We start from the raw sequence: 26,646 nt of genomic DNA, 5'->3' as shown, positions 1-26,646 counted from the left end.
TTGAAGACGTTGCAAACTTCCGAAAGCATCTAACTACAGTAGGTACCCACGGCCACATAAAGCACCAAAAGAAGAACTATGTAAGCCGTTCGAGAGTACATGCTCAAGTTTAGCCATGATTGACAACAGTGGAGGTTCCTCATTCAATTCTCTCTTGGAACACTCGAGGGTTCAGCCACTTATTTAATGACTTTGAATTTCCACTCGAAAAGGTGTTTGCCATCTGTTTACAGGAGACTTGGTTGTCTGAGGCCCCCCTGAGAGATGGCTTTACTACCTTAATCAATCCAGCCATCAAAAATGCCCATGGGCGCCCAAGCGCAGGACTTATAACTATGGTTCGCCTGTCACAAAACTGGTCCACACCAGAAGCATTTAATCCCAATCCTTTTATTCAAGGTACACTTATGCACGCAATGTGCGACAATGCTGACTTAATAAGGACATCGCTTCTAATCATAAACTGCTACTGGAATGCGGCTAATATCAGCTCGAAGGTACTCATAGATGCTGTATGCTCTCTAATGGATAACGCAATTTTAAAACACAGCAATTTAACAATTATTTGCTGCGGAGACTTAAACTGCACCTGGTTTAAATATGCTCCAAAGGATCAGACTTACCATCTGATTCCTAAAGATCAGATTGGAGTCAGAGCTCAACAATGGTCAAAGGCAATGAAAATACGTGATTGTATAATGGTTAATGGTGCGGTCAAAGGTGATAATCCAGCACAACCAACTTGGCATAGAGAGCACCTACATAGTATCATCGATTATTTTTGGATTTCAAGAGTGTTTGAGCCAAAGATTAACTCACTGCACGTCCAACAAATGTCCAATAGTGACCATAGACTATTAAACCTCGAATGTCTCGTCAACTGCCATTCCTACAGATTTATATAACTTGCCCGTCGAAACAAACAGGAGCGGAAATCGGCTGCGGATTAGTCTTAACCAGATTGGCTGCTTAACTGAGAAGCTCATGAGATTGCCTATTGGGATAGATTACACACCCCTTCTATCGATACATACAACCGATCCTAATGGTTCGAAAACACAACAAAAAAGTCACAAACATCTGTTCTGCAAGCTCTTGCATGAGAAAAAACAAGAGCTAAGAAGAGACTTGAGGTGTCTAAAAAAAAAAAAAAGAAACATATCAAAGCAAAAATTATCAGTGGAAGTGAGAAACAGACGTACGCTGTTTAGAAATTGGGTTACTTCCAATCGTATGATAATAGAGCAAGACCGCGCCGAATTAATGATGAAATATATGCTGACTAAAAACACACGCGACATATGGCAAATTTTAAACATAGGCCAGGCAAACAGCATGAATTCGACACAGAACATCATTTCAGCTGACGTCTGGTGCGAACATTTCTCTAAAGTTTTTAACAGCCAGACTTTTGAACCGGAACTACAGTCTAGGTCCAAAGGTGAGCCATGGAACACAGAAATGTCGCTTGATGACATAACCCACGCTATTAAATTACTAAAGAACTCGCGTGCAGCCGGCCCAGATTTGATCAGTAACGTAATGCTAAAAAAAAACACGCAGCAATGGGCGCCTTTCATTGAATGTCTGTTCAAGAATATCACCAAACATAAATCATTGCCTGAGTCCTGGTTAACTGCAATTGTTGTTCCCATCCACAAAAAGGGGCGTTGGGATTCTCCTGAAAACTATCGCCCGATCGCCCTACTTGATTCGATCGGTAAAATCTTCGGATCAAATCTGAGATCAAAATTGGCAGCCTGGGCTTGTGAGGTTGGCATTCTAGATGACCGTCAAACTGGATTCTCAAAGGGCGTTGGCGTTGATGTAAACATCTCAATATTAACCATCCTGAAATTAGAAGCCTTAAAAGCAAATACCAAGTTACATCTGGCCTTCATTGATATGAAGCAAGCCTTTGATGGTATAAATCGTAATCTGCTGTGGCTAAAATTATTAAGATGGAAATGTCCAGCTGGTATACTCAATCCTATCATGGCCCTACATTCTAATACTTCAATTCGAGTACGTCTAAATAAGGCTGGGGAACTATCTGATAAAATCACAACAACAAGAGGTGTAAAGCAAGGGTGCCCATTGGCAGCTGATCTGTTTAAATTATTTTTAGCAGATCTACAGCCCCACTTAGATCAAGCCCACTGCTTCCCTCCGAAATTACATAGGACTTCAGTACGATACATCGCATATGCTGATGACCTAGTGCTGCTGGATCGAACACAAGTTGGACTGCAGCGACTACTTCACTGTCTGTACGATTACTTATCGTCTAATGAACTTCAAATAAACACTGAAAAAACAAAAATCCTGACAATTGGCCATGTGAGAAGCAAGAAAGATAAAGCCTTTAACTGGGCGGTCGGTGGCCAGCGCTTGTCATCAGTAAACTCAATACGGTACCTTGGAGTGCAATTCAATAATTCGCTCTGCGAAAAGTTATGGGTGGATGCCCTGAAAGTAAAATGTCTAGGACTGGCTCTTCAAGCGGCCAAAATAAACAAAAACTTCGGCAAATTTTCACTAACTCCGATCATAATGTTCTACCTACAAAAGGTGGTACCGATTCTGACCTTTGATGCAGAAGCGAGCTGGCACATAAATGAAAACACCTGGAACCAGCTTGAAGGTTGCTTCTGGAAACGTGCATTAAACCTTCCGAAGTGTGTCCCTGTTATCACTTTAAGACATGAACTGTCCTTGAACTCTCTTTATAGCCATATGATCTGGAAATCAATTGCACTGATGCGAAAGATGAAAGAAAACAGCAAACCAGCGGCCTACTGTATCTTCTCAGGTGAGGACGACTCCACCGGGGCCTGCTTACTAGACCATTGGCGTTCAAGAGTCCAACATTGGGTTGATGTTGCAGAAATTGGCAATTTCGATCTGTTCAAACGACCACTACATGCGAAACGAAAATTTGATATCTGGGCATGGACTATCAACCTGGAAGCACACGAGAAATTGGCCTCTTCAAAATGGCTGAGTCCTGATCACAAAAAATTAAACGTACAATCTTCCTATCTTTTGCGTTGCTACTCGAGACATTATCGCGAGCAATTCCTAAGATTTCGTTTAAATATTTTGAGAACAAAGGAAATTCTATGGCAAAGAAAGGATGCCTCGCTGAAGGACAATTTATGCCGTTTTTGCCGAGGGTCCACTGAAACCTTAAAACATCTAATTCTTGATTGTCTAGCCATCTGCGACTTACGCTCAAAGCACCTGAGCCAATTTGCGCCTTTAGATGGAGATATGGAGGCTTGGTGGCGACTAATTTCCAGTGGCAATAACGTTAAACACGTATGTGCCATCGTAAATTACTTAAATATATTGCTTCAGTCTCCATGCTAACTGTGCTTGCAAGTTAGGCGTGCCCCACGAGGGCTTGTGGCGTGACTTCGTCACTTTCTGACTTGAATCTGTTGAGAGCATTTGTGCTTAGGCTTTTAATAGATCAGAAATCGGTCTGTTGGCAGTTTGAGACAAAGCTTGTTTATGTTGCATTTGAATTTTGCTCTTCATCCTTGTATCTTCCTTCTGTCGTCCTTAGTCTACTCACGAATGAAGAATCGTGCTAGCTTTAGTTCTAGCAAATTCAAATTAATCACCTCAAAGAAATTTCTGAACCTTTGAACCTTGAACTAATTGTGATGAATCTTTGGGATGCTGTTTTGTTTTTTCTCAATCTTCGAAGTGACCATTTGAAACAAAAGTTTTCTCTATATGTTAAAACTGTAGTTTTCATAAAAAATAAAAAAAAAAATGTCAAAATCTAGCCATTCTTTACCAGGCACTATTGCCTAGACTCTGATGCTATAACAGAAGCCTAAGTGGGGCAGCCTTTTTACAAAATATGTTTGGTTAGTTGTCATACTCTCGTGTTATAGAGGGCCTGATGCACGTATTAGTTGGGTGATCAGGCACTGTTTTTTATACTACATAAAATTTTGTATTTGTTCTTTCACTGACAGGATCTTACTGATTGCCTTACTCCATGCCAATGAACTTGGCGTTCTATTCAGTGTTCATGAATATCACTGAAGATCGCAGGATAAAGAAGAAATAGTTACCTGTCATCTCCCTTCTTCAATCAGGGGTGGTGTAGGACTGTGGGAATGTGAGAAGGAACAAGTTACCTGTAACTGTTGTTCTCCAGCGTGGGTCTGGCATGGATTCACATGCTCATCAATATTACCCGTCTTCCGGCTGGGAATTCTCGGTAAAGAAAAAAATCAGCATCAGTTTCGTTTCTGATCTGTATTTCTTAGTAGTAACCAATCACTGGTCTCTGGGGCATACTGCCCCAGCCAATGACTGCCCTCTCCTTAAGCCACGCCCCTGGCAGCCATCCTCAGATTTGGTAGCACGTAAAGTGGCAGTATGACCAAGTGAAGAGCCGCAGAGGGGTGGGACGGAGGGTTCGCATGTGAATCTATGCCAGACCCACGCTGGAGAACAACAGTTACAGGTAAGTAACTTGTTTCTTCTCCAGCATGGGGTCTGGCATGGATTCACATGCTCATGAATAGAAGAATACATAGCAGTACACACATGCACAACCACAGGAGGTGGCAAGGCTCAACATTAAGCATTACATAAACTCAACATTAAGCAACTCTTACCTCCCCACCAGGCTCACCTTCAGCGAACAGGTTGCGCAGCACTGACCGGCCGACTCTGGACTCCTCCTTGGAATCCCGGTCGACGCAGTAGAATCTTGTGAAGGTGTGCGTCGGCCTCCACGTAGCAGCCCTGCAGATGTCCAGCAGGGGCACACCAGACAAGAACGCTGTGGTAGCAGCGATCGCTCTGGTCGAGTGGGCTCTCGGATGGCCGGGCAACGGTCGGTTTGCCAACCGGTGACAGTGCATGATGCAGCCGGAGAGCCATCTGGAAATGGAAGCCTTCGAGAGAGCCTTCCCTTGATTCACAGGTCCAAAGTTTACAAACAGCTGTGATGTCTTTCGAAAACTCTTCGTGTGGTCCACGTAGAACTTCAGCGCTCTAGCTACGTCCAGCGAGTGCAGAGTCCTCTCAGCCGGCGACAAAGGCGATGGGAAGAAAACTGGCAACACCAAGGGTTCGTTGAGGTGGAAGTCCGATGGCACCTTGGGCATGAAGGAGTGGTGCGTCCTCAGCACCACCCTCGTGTCGTGAAAACTCGTATGGAGGCTTGCAGGATAGGGCCTGGATCTCTCCCACCCATCGTGCGGAGGTGATGGCCACAAGAAATGCTGTCTTCCACAACAGGAACTTCAACGGTGCCGAATGCAGAGGCTCGAATGGTGCCCCCATGAGCCTGGTCAGCACCACGTTGAGCTCCCACACCGGGGCTGGAGCCTGTACCGGCGGGAACGATCGGAACAGTCCTTTCATAAATTCCTTCACCAGGCGATGAGACCACAGGGATGGACGCCCTGTAGTTCTGGTGTATCGGGAAATCGCTGCCAGGTGTATCTTGATGGAAGCATGTGCCAGTCCCGCCTTGGCCAGCGACAGTAGGTACGGTAGCACTTGAGGGGCCGTAATCCGTAGAGGGTTAATCTTCTGTGCACGGCACCAGACAGAGAACCTCTTCCACTTGTGTCTGTAGCACTTGAGTTGAGGATGCCCTGGCCTTTGCAAGGACCTCTTTGCAGTCCGCTGGGATATCGTACCCTCCAAACTCTAGTGCTGCAGGAGCCAGGCCTGCAAGTTCAGCGACCCCGGGTCGTGATGAATGATGGCGCCTCCTTCTCTGGAGAGAAGATCTGCGTCCGTCGACAGTTTGATCGGTGGGGACGCTGACAAGTCCAGAAGGTCCGGGAACCAGATCTGTCTCAGCCACGCCGGTGTGACGAGGATCATCCTGCACCGGGACCTCTTGAGTTGATTGATGAGTCGGAGCCGCAACGGCAAAGGAGGGAACGCATACAGGAACAGGCCGTCCCATGGGAACGAGAAAGCATCGCCCATGCTCCTCGGCTGGGGAACCTGCTGGCGAACCTCTGGCACTTGGAGTTGGTTGCCGTCATGAACAGGTCGATCTGGGGTTTGCTCCATCGCTGGAAGAGTCGATCCACTTGATCCTGGCATAGTTCCCACTCGTGGCACGAGCGCAGCTCCCTGCTGAGTGAGTCGGCGATGGTGTTTTTTATTCCTGCCAGGTGGAAGGGTACCAGAAACATCCCCTGCCACAGATCCTGGGCCTCCTTGGATAGGGCTGGGGATCTGGTTCCTCCCTCCTCCCTGCTTCCGGATGTAGAACATTGTGGTGGCGTTCTACCACCGAATTGCTTGGCAGTGCCCCACCACCGAATTGCTTGGCGGAAGCCCTCGTCGAGCGAGATCTTGTCCTCGAAACTGCCCGCCGCTTGTATCCAACGGTCGTCGAGGAACTCCTGTAGAGGACGCATCCGAAGCCTGCACAGGCACACCAGATAGATGCAAGAGGACATCATCCCGAGAAGGGACTTGATGGCCCTCACCCTGGCCACATCAGTGGCCAGCAGACGCTGCACCTTGCTCAGGATGGCCTTCGTCCTTTCCTCCGACAGCGAGGCCAGTCACGCTACTGTATCGAGCTTGGCTCCCAGAAACAGTGCGACCTGTGACAGAACCAGGTGGGATTTGGGGAAGTTGATGGAGAATCCCAGGTCCGTGAGCAGCCGGACGGTCTTCACTGTGTGTGCGACGGTGAGTTCCCTTGTTCCTGCTCGGATGAGCCAATCGTCCAGGTAGGGGTAGACATGGATCCCCTGCAGGTGCAGCCGCGCCGCCACTGGAGCTAGGCACTTGGTGAATACCCTGGGCGCCAACTTCAATCCGAATGGGAGGCCCTTGAACTGGTAGTGCCGCCCTTGGAATACGAACCTGAGAAACTTTCGGTGTCTTTTTAGGATGGGGATGTGAAAGTACGCAACCTCCAAATCCAACGACGATAGGAAGTCTCCTTCCTCCAGCTGGCCCAGTACGTGCTGGAGGGTGACCATCCGGAAATTCTGTGCCTTGATGTATTTGTTTAGCCGACGCAGGTCCAGGATGGGATGCCATCCTCCTGTCTTCTTTCTGACGAGGAAGTATCTTGAGTACACTCCGGAGCCCCGGAGACCCTTTGGGACGAGCTTGATGGCTCCCTTCTTGAGCATCGCCCTTAACTCCAACAGCAGTTGAGGGATGTGATTTTCCTTCCTGGCCACGGGAGGAATGCGGGGGCACTTTTTTAGAAATTCCAGAGTGTGTTCGTGGACCAGGTCATCCAGCACCAATGCTCGGTGGAGATGGACTCCCACACGCTGACAAACTTCGTCAGCTGGCCTCCCACCGGGGTGCTTCGGTGGGGGCCCGACGCAACGGCCGGTACAGTCTTGCTTGGCAGCGGCCTTGCCGCCTTGGCCTCCCTGGCGACGACGGCGAGATCCCCCTGACTTGCCTCGTCCCCTGTAGGCTTCTTGCGACGAGGAACGGGCCGCCTGATGGTATGTCAAGGAGCCGCCGCCAAACCCTTTGGAGGCACCTTGCTTGCCTCCGGAGTTCCGAAAGGGCGGCCGTCGTTGCTGCAGAACTCCCAAGGCCCGAGCCGTCTCCATGTCGGCCTTGATGGCCTGAAGGGACTCATCCACTGTCTTCCCAAAACAGATTGTTCCTGCCGAAGGGCATGTGCAAAACTTTGGCTTGTACGTCTTGGCGGAAATCTGTCGCCTTGAGCCACCCCCGCCGTCGAAGGCAAATGCCATTGCTCAACTGGCAGAAACCGGTGTCGGCAATGTCCATGGCCCCCGTTATGGCGTGGTCCGACGCCACCTCACCCTCCTGTAGGATCGCCAGGGCCTCTGCCGTCTTGTCATCCGGGAGGAAGTCCAACAGGGGAGCGATCTTGTACCACAACTCCCTGTCGTAGCGGGCCACAATCGCTAGGGCGTTAGCCGCCTTAATCGTCATCGCCGCAGACGAGATGACTTGTCGTCCCATGGCATCTAGTTTCTTTCCCTCGCCGTCCGGCGGGGAAGTTGAAGTTGAAGCCGATGCCCCCCCCTGCTTTCTTCTTGGCCGCTGCCGAGACGACCGAATCCGGGGTCGGTTGTGCCATAAGGCACAAAGAGGCGTGCCGTCGGGGACCCGGTACTTCTTCTCGTACCGGTCCCTCTTGGCAGGCGACGTGGATGGGTTCTTGAGGAGAGCAAGTCCTTCATCCCAGATGTCATCCAGCAGCGGCACCTCTTGGCCTCGCACCTTTGGTAGAGGAAGCCTTCCTTCTTCTTTTCTTCGGGGCAGAGCTGGAAAGCTCGGACGACCTGGCAATCATGGCGTGGAAGGAGCCAATTTCATTGGGCGGCGATGCCTGAGGAATCAGCGATGGGAGGTCAGTCCCGTCATCACCACCGTCGTCATCCGTCCCTGTCATGGCCGTATCTGTTCCCGTGTCATCCCTCGGGACCGGGGAAGGAGACAAAGGCTGAGAGGGCCGTGATGGCTGAAAGGGCGGGGCTGGATGAATCCTCCTCCTTTTGTTTGGAGGGCTCCCCGACGGACCAGGTTCAGTTGGGTCGTCCGTCGGGGGTAGGGGCAATCTCGTCCTTATTTCCGTGCATAAGGCTTGGATTGCCGTCAAAATGGCCGCCAAGTTGTCCTGTGGCTCAGGCTGCGACGGGCGCGATGGTTGCTCCTCCTCCACAGGAGCCTCGTCGTCGCCACCCTCGCTCTCGTCGTCCCCCTCGTCGGGCTCCCTCCCGTGGGACCGGGCCTCTTCCAAATTCTTGTTGAGTCCCTCTTCGACTTCGACCAGCTCCTCCTCAGAGGCTGTGCCCGTGTCTGTAACGGCCACCGGCCCCCCCTTTTTTTCCACCAGGGTCTTCACGGGGGTCTTCTCGATGGGCTTAAAAGAGAATTCCCTCTGCGGAGGCAGGGAAACTCTGGGCCCCGAGGCCGCCTCCACTGGGGTAGCCTCCACAGGCTTCGCCAGGGCCGCAGCGACTCCCTCAATAGAGGCTTTGGCCGGTTGAATCAAGGCCTTCACCACCTTGGCCGCGCTTGGGGCCTTCACCTTAGGGGGAGGGACACCGCATCGCTCCCCTTCGGCCGGTTCCTTCGCGATCGACCGGGGCCTCTCCAGAAGCTTAGCCGGGTTCTCGGATTTTCTGTTCCGCGAGCCAGATCGTTGGCTCGTGGTTGATGGCGTCGGTGAAGGTGCGCCCTGCCTGGCAGCCGAGGAGCCCGACTGTTCAGCGCTCCCGGTCCGCGGACTTGCAGTGCTTTGCCTTCTGTTGGGCCCCCGTCGCCGGGGCGCCCTCACAGGGCTTAGAAGACCGCTCAGACTTCTTCTTCTTCTCACCTGCTGGGCTCTTGCCTTCCAGCCAGTTGGCGAGACGGGTCCGGCGATCCCTCATAGTCCGATCCGCCATGTTCATGCAAAACGCACAGTCCTTCTCCACGTGCGTTTTGTCCCCATGAAGACAGTAGAGGCACCTCGAGTGCTCGTCCTCCTTGAACACATTCTGTAATCCGCACCCAGGACAGTTCCGAAACAGCTTGGATCCGGGTGTCGAGCTTCCTTTCTCCTGGGCCATGTCCGCGGGGTAGGCCTCAGAAACAAACTTCTGGAATCCTCCAAGAAGCATAACTCGACGAAAACTTCATCCTTGAGGGGCGTAGAAAATTCCGAAACGGGTCTCCGTTGATCGGAAGTAGAAACGGTGGAGCTTGAGGCTCGATTGACCGAAAAAATTAGATTAAACTCTTTGAAAAATAGCAAAACGCAGTAAAAGCTCGAGAGCTATAGCACAAGGACTCCCAACACTTGAACGTGCGGTAAAAATCTGAGGATGGCTGCCAGGGGCAGGGCTTAGGGAGAGGGCAGTCATAGGCTGGGGGCAGTATGACCCAGAGACCAGTGATTGGTTACTAAGAAAGACATATCGGAAACGAAACTGATACTGATTTTTTTCTTTACCGAGGATTCCCAGCCTGACAATGGGGAATATTCATAAGCATGTGAATCCATGCCAGACCCCATGCTGGCGAAATGATAGCTAAATTAATGCTTATGTCTCTTTATTATCTTAAAAAAGAACTGACTTCAACTGCCAGTGCAGTGCATAATGGGAGGCTGCACACTCTGACTTTAAAGGGGTAGTGTTTTGGTCACATGTTTAGTTTAAGCTACTCATCTGTCCATTGTCTCCTTTTCTTTCTCTATGGATGGGCCCTGGGTAAAGCAGTTTTAGTACTATTTTTATTTTATGGAGTGTAAATTGACGTTAATTATAAATATATGTTATGGCTATATGCTTACGTGATATATTGTTGCATGACAGTTTATCAAACCTGTCTACTATAAAGAGTTTTCGCTCCAGTTTTGAAAGTGTTCTGGGATTCCCCACATGGGAGAAGATAATCAGCGTTTATTAATTCAACGAAGATATAGGAACTGGATTTGCAAGTAAGTAACTATTCCACATTCACTATGGAGATGTGGCTTTCATCCAATTTTGCAGTGCCATTTTACCAATGCAATGAAGTGTTAGTAGCTCTACCTTATTATGCATGTTAATCTTTCAACAGTTTGAGATCTAATGCACTCTTACAGATGGCGCATGTCAGGAAGTTTCCTGTGTCAAAGCAAAAATCGAAATTCACCAGTACCCACATGTAGGAGACATCCACCACATTTAAGTCAGAATCCGGCGTGACTCATGAGATTCTAAGAGGAAGATATGCACTGGGTCTCGCTGCAGTCTACCGTTACACATAAATCAACAGATAGATATCGGGACAGAATATCACTAGTCCCTCTGTATTAGAATTAGTTCTGCATTGGTATCAAATTGGAAGAGGTCCCAGCAAGTGGAAGAGAGTAGGAAATGTAACTATGAAAGAGAATAACTAGGCAGGGTTTTGGAATCTTTGGAGAGAGCACCAGAAGATGCCTGCTTTGCTGCAAAGAGTGGGTTGCTGTTTGAACATCTACACACCATGTGGCTAGATGGTAATAAACAAAGCCCTGGAATATAAGAAAAAGTCACACAAGTGTATTTAGAACTCAGAATTATATTGCAGATTGAGACAGAGGGTGAATGAGTCCATGAATTGAGCTTGGGAAGAGTTCAATTGCCTTGATAAAATAGAGATAGGCCACCTACGTGACATCCATCCTCTGAGACAGACCATATCATTCTACATTCTACCTTATAGTAATTGACATGGAAGATATCCTGATACCAATGCTCAGAATCCCAAATCAAGGATGAAAGATTGTCTACTAACCTTCTTTAGTGAGGAATATCAGCCAGCACCCCACAGCAATGAACTGGTAAATGTGACCTTGTATCTGAATCCAGCTCTGACGCATAAGTAATGGATATCTGACCAAAGGAGAGCCATCAGTGCTTGCAGCTGAAGCATCAAATCACCTTTTGAGAAAGAGAAACGGGATCCCAGTAACTGGAAATAGATTTTCTTTACTGGACTTAAAACAGGTTTCTTTCACAGATTGCACCAAATAATAGAAAACAATGAGAATAAATCAATGAAATAATTTTTTACATTTCATATTCGTACTGCATTTACAAAAAAATACATTTCTCTATCTGATTGTAAGCCACCTGGAGTCAGATTTAGAGAAATCATTTTACTGAAATGTATGATCCCTAATGTTTCCTGTTAATATTGCTTAGATACTCATTGTGTTATAGATAATAGTGTTAGATATGTGACCGTCTTTAAAATATGTTTATTCTGATTATGGTCAGCTCCAAGACAGTCTTAAAATTTAAGTTTTCCACCCCATTGAGGTAGAGCCTGTGAACACACTCTCTCTCTTTAAGAGATATTTAATCTATTTTGGGGACTTGGGAGATAGGTTTTCTTCAAGTATGAAAGGCATGTTTTATTTCCCTCTGTTTTAAGACGCATGGCTCCTTCATTCAAGCTCTGCAACCGTGCAAGATAGCAGATGTAGCACAATCCAAATGTATGCTTTGTTTCCCTTCACTGATTAACACTACTGATTGCAGGCATTGGAGGACGCCAACAAATACAGCCCGCAATAGTGAATGAAGAATGAAGAATCTGGCTGGACTCAAAGATGATGGTTACAGGCCTCGGAGCTATTCATGACAGTGACCTTAGTTGTTAGTGGTAATCCAAACTGGACTCCACTTACAAGAGATTCCAGACCTTGGAAAATATCCAGGAAACACACCAAGATTCTTCTGCCACTTTGGGAATATCATGCCTCATTCCGAGGATGATGTTCACTTTGCTCCTGCTTTCGCAGATTGTCTCCTAACAGCTGTGCCCACTCAGCATCGAAGGGCTCGATAACAATGATAGTTTCAAAAATGATCTCAGTGTGGACTGTCTCATCAATTAATGGTCATTCAATGTCACCGGTCATTTCGATGTTGAGAGGGCGCTCGATACCATTCCGAACCTACAAAATATGGTGCCCTAAAATCAACTTGTAACCGCACCCTTTGTTTCTTTTACTGAAACAGTCTTTGGTTCATCATCGTCCACCTCTATGTACTGTTTTCTTTTCTTCGGCTTAGGGGTCTTCCAAATTTTTACAATCTCATCTCGTTCTTCGGGCCCTCCCTCTTCGTTTGGTTCTACTTTTCTCTCCAAGACTTCCTCATACCACTCAAAAGGAGGTGCCTTCGAATCATCATCATATTTCCTCGCTTTCTTTGGCAGCATACCTTTCCCTTTGGTGATTAGTTCTGTAAAGAGTAAAACAGAAATTTGTTAACATGGTTGTTTCAAATGCAATTTTTAAGTACACTTTGCTAGCCCTGCCTCACTCCCCTGCCACCTTCTGTGATGGGCAAGCTTTACCATGGTATTTCTCTAGGATATATTGCAAAAACATACTTTAATAAGTAACAAACCCATGGAGAAGAAGGTAAACCCCAAGTTCAATGATGCTTAGGGTTTTGTCTCACAGCTATAATGATTATTACTCTCAACAAGTGTGTGGCAAGGCAGCACTGGTATTCCTCAATTTGTTTCAAAAGTAAAAAAAAAAAGAATTGGTATCGGTGTTTCTAAAGGAGGAACCAGGACACAAATGTGAATTTCGTTGCTCTGTGCCTAATGTGCATGAAATTTGAAAATCATAGATGAACATGCATCAATCTATTTCCCTTTATGTTTAATTCAAAACACTCTACCAAATCTCCAGGGTTTCGGGGGAGGGAATTCAGAAAAGCTTCAACAGAGATAGGATTTTGGGAAATACCCATCGTTATTATATACATTCCGAAAAGAAACTGAGGGGAATATGGGGCTTGAAGGGGTTTATACCGTTTAGCTGATTCTTAAAATTGGAGAGGGGGACCTGTTATGGTGGGCATGAAGAGTGCAGGTTATTTCAAAAGCAGACCCATGTACCCATGTGAAGTGTGCCACGTCTGCAGGTCTCCCCAAATGTAGGCAGCAAGAGGAAGAAATAGAATGTTGCTCACCGTAGTGACTAGAGTCCTCCTAATTCATGGTACCCTTTTCCCCCCATACTGTATGGGCGTCTGTGGATTGGAAGGAGACTAGAACCTTCTTGCCCGCAAAAACTTGCAATTTACATTTACATATTGAAGCGTTAAGAGGTGTAGCTACGGGCGCGACCACACAGCGGTAGCCCAGCCCTCTGGCGCCTCACCTCAGTCAAATTTTATGTGTCAGACACCAGGCTACTTCCTAGTAACTTTTTAGAGGGATGCATGATGGGTCATATGGAGGAAATGGGACTAGGAGTACTCCAGTCACAACAGTAACTTTTTATTACTCCTATATTCCGTCCGCTTTCCTACATACTGTATGGCGAATTCAAAGCACCACCTACACTGGGAGGAGGATCATTGGTTTGCTACTGGAAGCCATAATGCTGCTTTTCTGAAAGCAGCATCTAACCTGTTACTGACATCTAAGCAAACATGCTTTCAGAAGGTGGACTGTGAGGCCCATGTAACTGACATGTTGATAACGTCCAAGGATACTTGTCTTTGGAAAGCTATCGCTGTGGCTTTTGCAATGGCAACATGCGCATGCATCCCCGCAGGTGGGTCCTCTTTTGTAATCTGTATGCCTCTTAGATGGCAGAAACCATCTATCTGGCCATGGAGGCTTTTGATGCTTGACTGCCCATAGATGAACCCCTGAATGTAATGAAGTGTGTCTGACTTTCTGAAGGACTTTGTTCTGCTGATGTAAAATGTTAGCAGCAGATGCAAGTCTAGTGAATGTACTGTTGTTTATATCTAAATCGGGATTAGGGAAAAAGACTGGCGGTACAATCTCCTAATTAATATGGGAGGCCGACTGGATTGGCCACCAGGGGGCGCGTGGATGGAGACTACCGGTTAGAGCTCCTCCGTCACCCAGGACCCCTGTATAGAGTGTGCCCCCACTCAGAACCCCGGGCGAGGAAACGTGCATTGTGGTGGAGAGAGGACCCGATAAGGAGCATAAGGCTCCAAAAACCGAGTGAATTGATGGAGATGGAGTGGAGAACCACTGTCTTGCTCCTCCGTGGGAAAGCGAAAGTGTTCTCTCTGGCATGCGCCGTCCCCTGGGGGAGGCTTTCTTGTGGGGCTGCGCCAGGCCCCTGGAGGAGCTGCCCCCACATCCACCTCTGCAAGGAGCTGAAAAAGGGTGCGAGCCCCCCCCGCAAATCCAGGCACGGGAGAAAGCAATTTGCCCCCCACCCATTGGAACAGCAGGAGGTTGGATTCATGGAGCCCGGGAGCAAAGCAAGACCTAATTGAGACCCAGGCACCCTGAGCAGAAAGTGAGTGGGGCGAACAGGACACACCGGGCAAGTTGGGAGCTGTGGGTCTTGCTGGGATCTGGAGGGGGTGTATCAGAGAGGCACTGGGCCCACATGGAAGTTCTGGCCCCCCAGTCCAGTGGTGGAGCCCAGAGGCTGCAGTGAAAAAGTGGACTGGAGTCCTCTGTGGGCAATGCCTGGGAGTTGTGGGCCCCCAGCCCTGGCACATATGCCCGCCTCCCTGGGGACGGGGTGCAGAACAGCCTTTACAGCGCTGAAGGACAGACTGGTGCACGGGGGGGGCGTGCAGAGTCCACCGGGAGCTACTGAGTGCTCCGGCGGAATCCAGAGGAGACATTGTGCAGAACTTGGACATAGCGCAACACCTTAAAACCACCAGTACACACTGGTGTCCCACTACTTGGATCTGTACCCTGGGGTTTGTGGGAGAGATGAGGACCCCCGGTATCGGGGTGTGTGTCCGCCTTGCCCACGAGGGACTGTCCTGCGGCCCCCCACCTGGTGGCAGAGAGCAATTCTTTTCCAGGACGATAATCAGGTAGGATGTTCTCACAATGAAGGTGATCCTGTGGACACATGAGTGTCCAGACGAATCCTCTCCCTGGGTGAAGAGGACGTATGGGACGAGGGGCTCTGGAGTATTCCAAACTTCTCAAATGTCGTATGGAGGTTAAAGCAAAGCTAGCCAAATTTGCATACCCAGGTAGAACAGACCCCAAGGATCATCACGACCTACGGAAGATGGAGAACGAAGGGGAGAATTAAATGGTGACCAAGAAAGATGTTGCCTCACTTCACTAGGAGATTCGGAACATGAGGGCTGACATCGGGGCAAAGTCGACAAGATTAATGTGCGGATCGACAAAATGGAGGAGAGACTAAAAGCGGTTGAATACAATCAATCCTCTTTGGACACTCTGGAGACCCAAATTGTTGAGGATGGGCGAAATTGAGAGGAGAGAAGCAGAGATCGTACTGAAGATGGATGACTTTGAGAACCGCAAACAGAGGAATAACCTACTTTTTTTGGGACCAGAGGGGGAATCTGAAAGGGCTCTTAGGAGAAGATACATGTCATCATTAAGCTCCTCTTTGAAGATGACTCTACTGATGACACGAAAATCGAAAGAGTTCATAGGGCTGGGGGCTCGGGGAGAGGCCAGAGGTCGGTCCTGGCCCGTTTCCACAATTACCCAGACAAACTCAAAATACTGGAAAGGGCAAGGGCCAAAGGCCCCATAATGATGGGTACGGCCAGGATTACAATTTGTCAGGATCTGTCCTCTCTCACCCTTACGAAGAGAAGATGTGTCTCCCCTTGATGAAATGGCTAAATGAAAAGGGAGTTCGATACAGATGGGTATTTCCGTTCTCTACTTCCTTCGAGCTGGAGGGCCTGAAGTACAGACTGGCTACGGAGGAAGAAATAAACAGAGCAATGGGGGAGTTGGTTGTGGGGGGGATGAAGTGCCCTTTGGCTCACAAGGAGAAGATAGTGCAGACAGACAATGGCGTATCAAGGGTCCCAAAAGGAGGCGGATCCCCGGATCAAGGACATTTCAGAAGTTGAACACTCCCCCGGCCGGAACGTCCTCAATGGATAGCTGGGTGAAGTCATAAATTGGCTGTTGCTGGTTGAGGGGATGGATGGGCCTGTGCGCCTGTCGTTAGAGGAGTAAAGGGAGGTGACGTTGTGTGGGACAGGAGTTCTGCATTCCGCCACTACAACTTGGAGAGAAAGGACCGAGGGGTCCGTAAGCAGTTGTAGTTGGGTTAGGCCAAAATGACTGAGGTCAAAAGGACTGAATAACAAAAGTCGGGGAGGGCAGCGAGGGGAGTACAAAGTTGATACAAAATGTATAGGCGTAAGGTGGGGGGCTGTGTGGGATCTCCCCCCATATATATATATATATATATGCAAAGAAATGGGGGGCTACAGACTTTTGGTAGTCAGACTTTTCAACTCGGTCATTTCACGCAGATCCATTTTAGTTTGCTACGTTGGTTGAAGTTGGAGGCATGGGGGGGCGTTTGAGATTGAGGCGCCACGAGTTGGGGCTTGGGTTTTGGGCCTGTTTGGTGGTTCGGTACTCTCCTAGTGAAAGTAACTTGGAGGGACCGGGTGCCTAGCCCAAGAGGATGGGGGCAAGGCGGAGGGGGATTGGGCCCTTAAATGACACAGGGGGTTTGGAACTTCTTGATCTGACGTTGACAAATGCACACTTACGGTCTGACATGTCGCAATGTGGTGGGTTTGGCTCCTCCACAGATAACTGGGCAGGAAACAAGATTTGGGTATGGCTGACTTAGTGAGAGGTCATAGGGGGGACGACCTGAGGGTATGCATGCTGAATGTGAAAGGGCTCAACTCCCTGACCAAACAGTCTCTGGTAGCGAGGGAATTCAGAAGATCTGGGATTGACGTCCTATTCCCCCAGGAGACTAAATATTTGAGAGGTGAGGAACGTAGGATCCCCTGTGGCCTGGTCGGGGGGAGTACTGAGGTTTGGGGATAACAAGAAAGGCTGGGGTTGGGATTTTGGTCCGTAGGTGTCTCTGGATGGAGGTAACTAAGGTGTGGTCTGACGTGGAGGGAAGGGCGGTCTTGGTCTCATGATTGATTAAAAAAATCAGGTTTACATTTGCCACTATGTATTCCCCCAATCAGGGTCAACAGAGATTCCTGTAGAGAACCCTGGGAAAGGTAATGAATGAAGAAATGGGAAGCCTCATACTGGTGGGAGATTTCAACATCTGGAGCAACGTCAGCTTGGAAAGACAGTCCAGGCATTCCGAGGAACATGCACCCCAGAATCACATGGGCAGGAACTGAGCACGGCCAAGGAGCTTTATGGGATGCGAGACATATGACGGCACCTACATCTATGGGACAGGGGGTTCACCTACTATCCCGCCCCACATGGAACCTTAACGAGAATAGATTAAATATACATTTCAAGAGACCTATGGGATTCGGCAGTGGGATCTGCAATCCACCCTATTAGTTGGTCAGATCACGACATGGTGTCAGTTGATATTGAATGGAGGGGCCTTTGTCTGAGGAGCTGAAAGTGGAGGAGCAATGAGTCTCTGCGGGAGGACCCAGTCTTCAGGGGAGAGAAGGAGGAGGGTATCACAGAATTTATTTTACTTAATGACACAGGGGAGATCCGAAAGGGCACTGTATGGGATGCAACAAAGGCCACGTGCAGAGGGATGCTGATCAGAGAGGGGGCTCGCAAGATAACAGAACAAACCCTCATTGAGAGAGGTCTGAAAGACAAGATAGGTGCTCTGGAGAAGCGGGTGCAGTTGTCCACTAATGGTAGGGAAGACCACATTCTGGAGGTTAGGGGTGCTAAGGAGGAGTTGAGACTCCTTGAAGAAGGAAAGAAAGTCCACAACTTAACATTTCTGAAACAGAAATTTTATGAGAAAGGGGACAAGACGGACGGTCTCCTGACAGCTAGGCTACGGCGTGCAGGAAGATCGGTAATGGAGGTAGAGGGAGGCGAGAGGGCTTCTGAGGTTTCAGCTGAAGGGATTCAGGAGGCATTTGCCATTTTTTATGAGGGTCTGTACAGGAGTGAAGAGACGGCTGGTGAAGAAGAAATTGGGAAATACCTGGCAGATTCCCACCTCCCCTGGCTCATGAGAACGGAATCGGAAATCCTAGAAGCTCCAATTACTGGGGATGAAATGAAGGGTGCCATAGGACGTTTGAAGTTAGGTAAGGCTCCGGGGGAGGAGGGCTTTACAAATAGGAGTTTACAGGTCCTTCCTGCCGACTTTGCTTCCCTTCTTAACAACATTGTTTAATGACATCATGGCCACAGGGAAAGCACCAGAATATTTGTTACGGGCTCTCATTACTGTAATACTGTCATGCCTCTGGGGAGATGGCGCGTATGGATTAGATGGAGACGTAGCCTCCATTGATATTCCCTCTACGCTCCTTTCACGCAGTTCACTTTTCGGTCTAGTTGTTTGCAACATGGCCTCCGCCGAGTGTTTTTCTTTCAGCCTCTATCCGGCGGCAGACGCGTTGCAACGTTCCTGGATTTCTCATTTGTTGCCGACGGTCTGTGGTAATTTTTCTTAGCGGTGCTCCGCTCCTTTCACTCTCTCTTTTCTCAGCTTTGGCTCCTCCTTATTTCTTCCGTGTTCCACCTGTCTTTTTTTTCTGCGTAGTTTCTCTCTGCTTTAGCTACCCTCTCTGCAGTATTTCTATTCAGTCAGATCTTTCCTTCACGCTTCTCTTTTCTTGCATTCCCTGCTTACCTGCTCTTCCGTGCGGACATTCGGGCTCGCCCTCCTCGCCAATACTCTTGTCGGTTTATATTTCCGCTGCTCTCACTTTCTGTGACAGCCCGTGTATGGCACACACTAGCCCTATAGCATTTCCTTCTACTTTGGACCTACCTTGCACGCCATAGCACCCCCGAGTGACAATACATCGCAGCATCGCCGATTCTACTACAGACTTACCATTCATCATTGGGGTTTTTGATGCCAGGAGGCTTCTTCCCCATATCGAGGCTACTACAGGAGAGAGGCCACCGAACAACTGAGACTTAGTGGTCACGGTGGATTCCTTCCGGGGCAGGCCGTATCTTCACAAAAAAAAGGACCATCCGCTCTGAAGAAGGAATAAAATTGTGGATCCGAAATTGGTATCTTCAGGTGAGGAGGAAGGGGCGGAAGGGGAGACTGTGCCTTGAGAATTAGAGGAAGACATATCTGACCGTTGTGACAGTTTGCAACGCTCAGAAATTAGGATGGCTACCGCCCAACAAATACAAGTTGGTAGCAGCGATTCAGAATCTAAACCTTGAAGTACAAAATCTAAAGAATGAAAATGCAGCCCTCCAACAAAGGATGGCTGCGAAAGAGCAACAATCTGCGGATCTCCCTTCCATGGCCTTGGTATCAGGGAAATTTGATGGCTCGCTCAAGAAGGTCAAAGAATTTCTAGAGGCTGGTAACATCCACTTTGCGTTCAGAGCTAGTGCCTTTGCCTCTGATCACGCTAAGGTAGGATTTCAATCACTCATATGACAGGCAATTCCCTGGCATGGGCGACTCCTTTGGTTTCACAGACAGACCCTGTCCTCCAAGATTACAGTGCCTTTAAGACCCTCCTTCAGCAGACTTTTCTGAGAACCGAGAATACCTTTATGGCGTCCAAAGACCTTTTGGATGTCTGCCAAGGAAGCTCTGATTTATTATCATACATCACTTCCTTTAAACAATTGGCTGCAGAAGCAGATTGGCCTGAACAGGCTCAATATACCATATTCCGCAGAGAGTTAAGAGAAGATTTGAAATATGAGCTTGCTCGCATTGCCCGACCCACGCCATTTGCTGATCTCTTAACTGCTGTGCTTCGCATAGATTTTTGAATGGCAGAACAACGGATGGAGAAGAAAAAGGTACAAGGTTTTTTAGCCTCCTCTGAGCTGAATCCACTGCCATCCTCACCGGTTTCTCGCCAGACCAAGGAAGAACCTATGCAGATTGGGACAACCAGAGCTCCGCTTACACCAGAAGAAAGAAAGAGGCGAAGAGATGGAAGTCTCTTTATGTATTGCAGGGCTGCCACGCATTTACTCGGAGACTGTCCAGATGTTCCGCCAAGAAGATCGGGAAACGAGCACCCTCGATAGTTGGTAGGGCAGACTACCGAGGGGCTTCTTTAAGTCCTTACACCTCTCTTTCTGTGACCTCTTCTAAGACAGCAGATGACTCCCGTCTTATGGTTTTGGCTGTGAAGATAAAGTTTGGTGACAAAGAAGTGGACTCTCAAGCCTTACTGGATTGTGGGGCAGCCGGAAACTTTATCGATACTCTTTCGGCTGACAAGATAGGACTACTGAGTGTGGCCAAGAAGGAAGATCAGAAAGTGGAAGGTGTTGATTGCGAACCATTGAGCTCGGGCCTCATTACACATACCACCGATGAATTAACGGTTATCATACAGCAACACACTGAGAGATTGTCTTTTGACATAATTTGTGCTGCTCACTTGCCTATAATTTTGGGTATAGGGTGGCTTCGGAAGCACAATCCCACAATCAACTGGACGGAGATTCTGTTTTTTCACTCTACCTATTGCAAGTCCAGTTGTCTTCCGGAACCCACATTTGAAACCATCAAGACGGTGGGTAGTGCCGAAACCAATGCTATACATTGTTTACCAAGCTATCTTGCAGAATTCTCTGGGGTGATAGAAGAAAAGGACCCCTTAGAACTTCCTCCACACAGAGCCGAGGATTGCAGCATAGATTTGACACCAGGGGCCTTGGTTCCTTTTGGCACAATGTATCCCCTGTCTATGGGGGAAAAGAAGTTGCTCAGATGACAATCTTGCCAACGGCCTGATAAGACCTTCACAGTCCCCGGCTGGGGCTTCTCTGTTTTTTATTCCTAAAAAAGACTCTAAGGAATTAAGACCATGCATAGATTACTGAGGGTTTAAACAAGGTAACCATACGAGACCATTGCCCAATGCCACTCATAGCGGAGATCTTGGAAACTGTTCAGGGATCTACCATATTTACTAAATTAGACCTACGTAATGCATAACATCTGCATACCATCTGCTCCGGGTCAGAGCTGGTGACGAGTGGAAGACGGCATTTTGCACACCATTCAGACTTTTTGAATACCAGGTAATGCCGTTTGGACTTGTTAATGCTCCATCAATTTTTCAGAGATTTATGGACCGTCTATTCTCTGACCTTCTTTGCCAATCCACAATAATTTATCTCGATGATATACTCATCTTTTCACGCAACCCTGTAGAACACAAGAAACACGTTAAGGAAGTCTTTCAAGCAAATCGTCTATTGGTTAAACCAGAAAAATGTGTTTTCTCGGTGTCCACCCTCTCCTACCTCGGCTTTATCCTTTCTGATCAAGGCATCACTATGGATCCCAAGAAGGTAGCCACCATTCTTGAATGGCCCTCCCCTTCCACGGTAAAAGAAGTCCAAAAGTTCCTTGGGCTGGCAATTTTTTACCAGACGTTCATACCCAAATTCTCTCAGTTGGTATTACCTATCACCTCTTTGCTTAAGAAGTCTTCCTCTCCTTTCCATTGGTCACAAGCAGCCGAAGACAGCTTCTCGCGACTCAAACAATATTTTTGTACTGCACCTATTTTACATCAACCAGACCAATCCCAACCATTTTTTAGAAACGGATGCTTCTTCTGCTGCAGTGGGGGCTGCTCTTCTTCAACTGCATGAAGGCAAGGAGTATCCCATTGCATACTTCTCCAAGACGCTCAATCCGAGTCAAAGAAACTACTCTGTAATAGAAAGGGAACTGTTGGCTATGAAGCTAGCTTGCCTGCAATGGAGCATTTACTCCAAGGAGGAGAACATCCGTTCACTATTCGAACGGACCACAAGAATCTGCAGGTGTTGCAACAACTTGAGTGTTATAACTCCTGTCAGGCTAGATGGGCTCATTTTTTTGCTCAATTCGATTTTAGCATCACCTATATCCCTGGTTCTCAAAATCGGTTGGCTGATGCTTTATCTCGTCGCAGTGACTACAGTACCAACGAAGACTCTGGGAAAGAAATCATGTTCCCCCAGACCAGTATAATCTCTTTACTTTCTTCTTTTCTGCAGCAAGTTAAGGAGGCTTCTCTTGGACCTATGGGGATACAGGCACTACCCAAAGGTGACAGATATGGAAAGAAGGATGGACTTTACTTTGTCCAAGGAAGATTATTCCTTCCCACTTGCAAGTTGCAAAGAGCTGTGCTTTTTTGGTGTCATGATTCCAAGACTTCAGGACATTGCGGCCAAAAGCGAACTATAGATCTCCTTAGACGATCCTTCTATTGGCCAAAGATAAAGGAGGACACAGTTCAATATCTCCAATCCTGTCCTACGTGTCTTCGGAGCAAGCATCAAACACAGAAACCGTTGGGTCTGTTGGAACAAGGTCCGGTACCACCAGGCCCATGGAGCCACATGTCTACCGACTTCATAGTTGATTTGCCAGTTTCTCAGGGGTGTTCCTGCATAATGGTTATTGTAGACTCGTTTACCAAGCTAGCTCATTTTTCTCCCTTGGCTGCTGTTCCCACAGTCGCGGAAATGGCAGAGGTCTTTCTTAAGGACATTTTTTGTCTCCACGGTCTTCCAAAAAAGATGATCTCTGATCGGGGAAGCCAGTACACTTCACAGTTCTGGAGGGCGATGTGTGAAAGTTTGGGCATAGAAAGGGCCTTATCATCGGGATTTCATCCCCAGACTAATGTTCAAACTGAGCGGCTTAATGGCACCCTCGAACATTAGCTCAGTTGTTATAACAACCATCAACAAGACAACTGGGTGGCTTTGCTGCCTACAGCCGAGTTTGCCTACAATAATTCTATTCACACAGCTCTAAGGATGAGTCACTTTTTCTGTACTCATGGCTTTCACCCCAATCCATCTTACCTTCTCTGAGTCAGTTCCAACATACCATTCATAGAAGCCTCTCTCACTCAAATCCAAGAAGCCCATAGTCTAGCCAAGTTAAGCCTACAGGAGGCGTGTGACTGTTATAAGATGCAGGCTGACAAACATTGTAGACCGGTGCCGGAATGGAGGGTAGGATCTAAGGTAATGCTCTCCACTAAATATCTTCCTGGCTGGGTGCATCCTTCCAAGTTGTCTCCTCGGTATATAAGACATTATGAGATAACTTTTAAGGTTAATCCGGTGACCTTCCGTCTTAAACTTCCTGACAGTCTACGTCGCATACATCCTGTATTTCACACTTCCCAGTTACGCACATACCAACCGGACTTGTGGGGCCGGACCACTCACAAAACACGGATACCTCCTAACCCTTCTCTGGACCAGTATGAAGTTGCGCAGATCTGTGATTCCAGATATCGGAGAGGACGACTGGAATATTTGGTTCATTGAAAGGGGTACCCCTGGTCTGAAAACTCATGGGAACCCTACTCTAACGTTCATGCTGCTCTCCGGGTGAGAAGATTTCACAAAAGCCACCCAGGCAAGCCAAGGGGGGTAGGTCTCCAGAGGGGGCATACTATCATGCCTCTGGGGAGGTGGCGCGTATGGAATAGATGGAGACGTAGCCTCCATTGATATTCCCTCTATGCTCCTTTCACGCAGTTCACTTGTCGGTCGTTGTTTGCAACATGGCCGCCGCCAGGTGTTTTTCTTTCAGCCTCTATCCGGCTGCGGACGCATTGCAACGTTCCTGAATTTAGCCTTTGTTGCCGACGCTCTGTGGTGGTTTCTCTTAGCGGTGCTCTGCCTCTTTCGCTCTCTCTTTTCTCTGCTTTGGCTCCTCCTTATTTCTTCCGTGTTCCACATGTCTTTTTTTCCGCGTAGTTTCTCTCTGCTTTCGCTCCCCACATCTGCATTATTTCTATTCAACCAGATCTTTCCTTCACGCTTCTCTTTTCTTGCATTCCCTGCTTACCTGCTCTTCCGTGCGGACCTTCGGGCTCACCCTCCTCGCCGATACTCTTGTTGGTTTATATTTCCACTGCTTTCACTTTCTGTGACAGCCTGTGTACAGAACACACTAGCCCTATAGCATTTCCTTCTACTTTGGACCTACCTTGTACGCCACAGCACCCCTGAGTGACAATATGATATGATATGGCATTTGTAACGCGCCTATACACAAGTGTTTCAAGGCGCGAGAAACATTGCAGCATCGCCGATTCTACTACGAACTTACCATACATCATTGGGATTTTTTATGCCAGGAGGCTTTTTCCTCATATCGAGGCTGCTACGGGAGAGAGGCCACCGAACCACTGAGACTTAGTGGTCGCGGTGGCTTCCTTCCGAGGCAGGCCATAGCTTCACAAAAAAAAGGAGCATCCGCTCCGAAGAAGGAATAAAAAGGCAGATCCGAAGTTGTTATCTTCAGGTGAGGAGGAAGGGGCGGAATGGGAGGCTGTGTCTTCAGAATTAGAGGAAGACATATCTGACCATTGTGACAAATAACAAAAGAGGGCAGGGACCCCCGGGTGTGTGGCTTCTACCTCCCGATCTCTCTCCTGAACATAGATGCGAATATTTATGCCGCAAGGTTAGAAGGACACCTACTGAGACTGGTTCACTCGGACCAGGTGGGGTTTGTTAAAGGGCAACAGGGGGCCGATACCATGAGGAAGACGCTACAGTTGATCAACGAGGTACAGGGTCGGCAGGGCGACCCCACTCTTCACTCCATTGGCACCGAGAAGGTCTTTGACAGGATGGAGTGGAACTTTTTAGAGGCGGTGGTTATCAAGTTAGGTGTAAGGGACTCATAATGGATAATGGCACTCTTCTCTTCCCCGAGGGCATGTGTGGAGAGGAACGGGGGGTATTCGCGCTGGTTTGACTTGGAAAGAGGTACAAGGCAGGGGTGCCCGCCTTCCTTGGCCCTATTTGTGCTCTCATTGGAGCTGTTGGCCCACGGATTGAGAGAAGAGCATAGGTTTGAAGGGATAAAGGTGTGTGAGCACAAAGTGGGTTTTTACAATGACAATATGCTCCAGCATCTGGTAAAACCATTGACACCAGTTATTTAAAAAAAAAATTTAATTTGTTTATTTGTAGAGTGCCAGTAGCTTGCAAGCATTGGGTCGCTAACAGAAACACAAGGTTAGGCTTGTAGTGGACAGATACAAGTTACCGGACATACACAGACAGGCTCTCATTTACTCAGATGTGCGAAAGGTGCACGGTTTTATTTGAAAATAAGTGTTTTCAGTCTTTTTCTGAAGCGTAGGTAGTTTGCTTCTAGGCGCAGGTTGACTGGGAGATTATTCCACTTTCCTGCAGCCACTGTCGGAAAGGCTTTTCCCAAGCCAAAAGTGCGCTTGTGAGGGGAGATCGCAATCATACCCAGGTCAGCAGACCTTAAGGCATGCTTTGGAACATGGAGATGGATTTTTGATTTTAGGTAGGCTGGTGCCTTCCTGTAAATACATCTGTGCACTAGCGTCAGGGCCTTGAAGTGCACTCTATCCTCAATTTTCAGCCAATGAAGATCTCTTCTGGCCTTGCTGATGTGATCAAATCTAGACTTTTGTTTGGGGATTCTCACTGCGTTATTCTGGATGCGTTGGTAACTGGCGACGCTTTGCTTATTAGCAAGGATGACAGCATTGCTGTAGTTAAGGCGTGAGAGTATAGTTGCCCTTGTGATGATGGTGCAGTTGTCCTCAGACAAGTAGGGTTTAATAGCTTTTAGCAATCTAAGGTAATAGGAGCAATTTTTTTCTGCGTGTTGTGCTTGGGCTTCAATGCCCAGTGAGGCTTCTAGCATCATGCCTAGTGTTTTGACTTTGCTTAATACCTGGATAGTGGTATCTTGTATCTGGAAAGTGTCGTAAGCAGGTGGTAGTTTATCTCCGGCTTGATGTGACCCAAATACCATAAGCTCTGTTTTTTTGCTATTCAGACACATCCAGTTTGCGTCCATCCATGAATCGACTGTTTTGTAAATTGTGGATAGTGATTCACTATCCTTTGTGTAGTCACCACTTGGATCTATCACCAGCTGAGTATCGTAAGCATAATTGATGAAGAAGATGTTAATGTGGTCAAGGAATAGGCAGCGGTATCTCAGGTAGAGATTGAACAACAGAGGCGACATACTGGCTCATTGTGGGACGCCGCAAGTGATATCTTTTTCAAGGACATTTTGTCCCCCCAATGTACTCCTGATTTTCTATTGTTAAGGAATGAAGATATCCAGCCGATGGCCTTTTTAGAGCAGTTGGGGTTTTCTCTTAGGCAAGTTTAAAGAGGTTGTGATCCAAGAGATCAAACACTGCACTTAAGTCAAGAAGTATTAGTAGAACAGTCCTGCCTCTATCCATT

The 26,646-nt window shown here is 47.9% G+C and overlaps 1 protein-coding gene across 1 annotated transcript in view; it reads right to left on the bottom strand.

The window, feature by feature from the left end:
* LOC138493088 (uncharacterized) overlaps nucleotides 1-26,646 on the bottom strand; it is a 726,753-nt gene that overhangs the window by 481,697 nt on the left and 218,410 nt on the right. Inside the window, exon 4 of the mRNA XM_069620304.1 lies at nucleotides 12,471-12,719. Within this exon, the coding sequence (XP_069476405.1) occupies nucleotides 12,471-12,719 (249 nt within the window). The remainder of the gene's footprint in view (nucleotides 1-12,470; nucleotides 12,720-26,646) is intronic.

Source organism: Ambystoma mexicanum, chromosome 10 (genome assembly GCF_040938575.1).
Source record: "Ambystoma mexicanum isolate Mex_15411 chromosome 10, UKY_AmexF1_1, whole genome shotgun sequence".
NCBI lineage: Eukaryota > Metazoa > Chordata > Amphibia > Caudata > Ambystomatidae > Ambystoma > Ambystoma mexicanum.
Note: the sequence above shows the minus strand (reverse complement) of the source record. Positions and strands in the feature narration are given on the sequence as shown.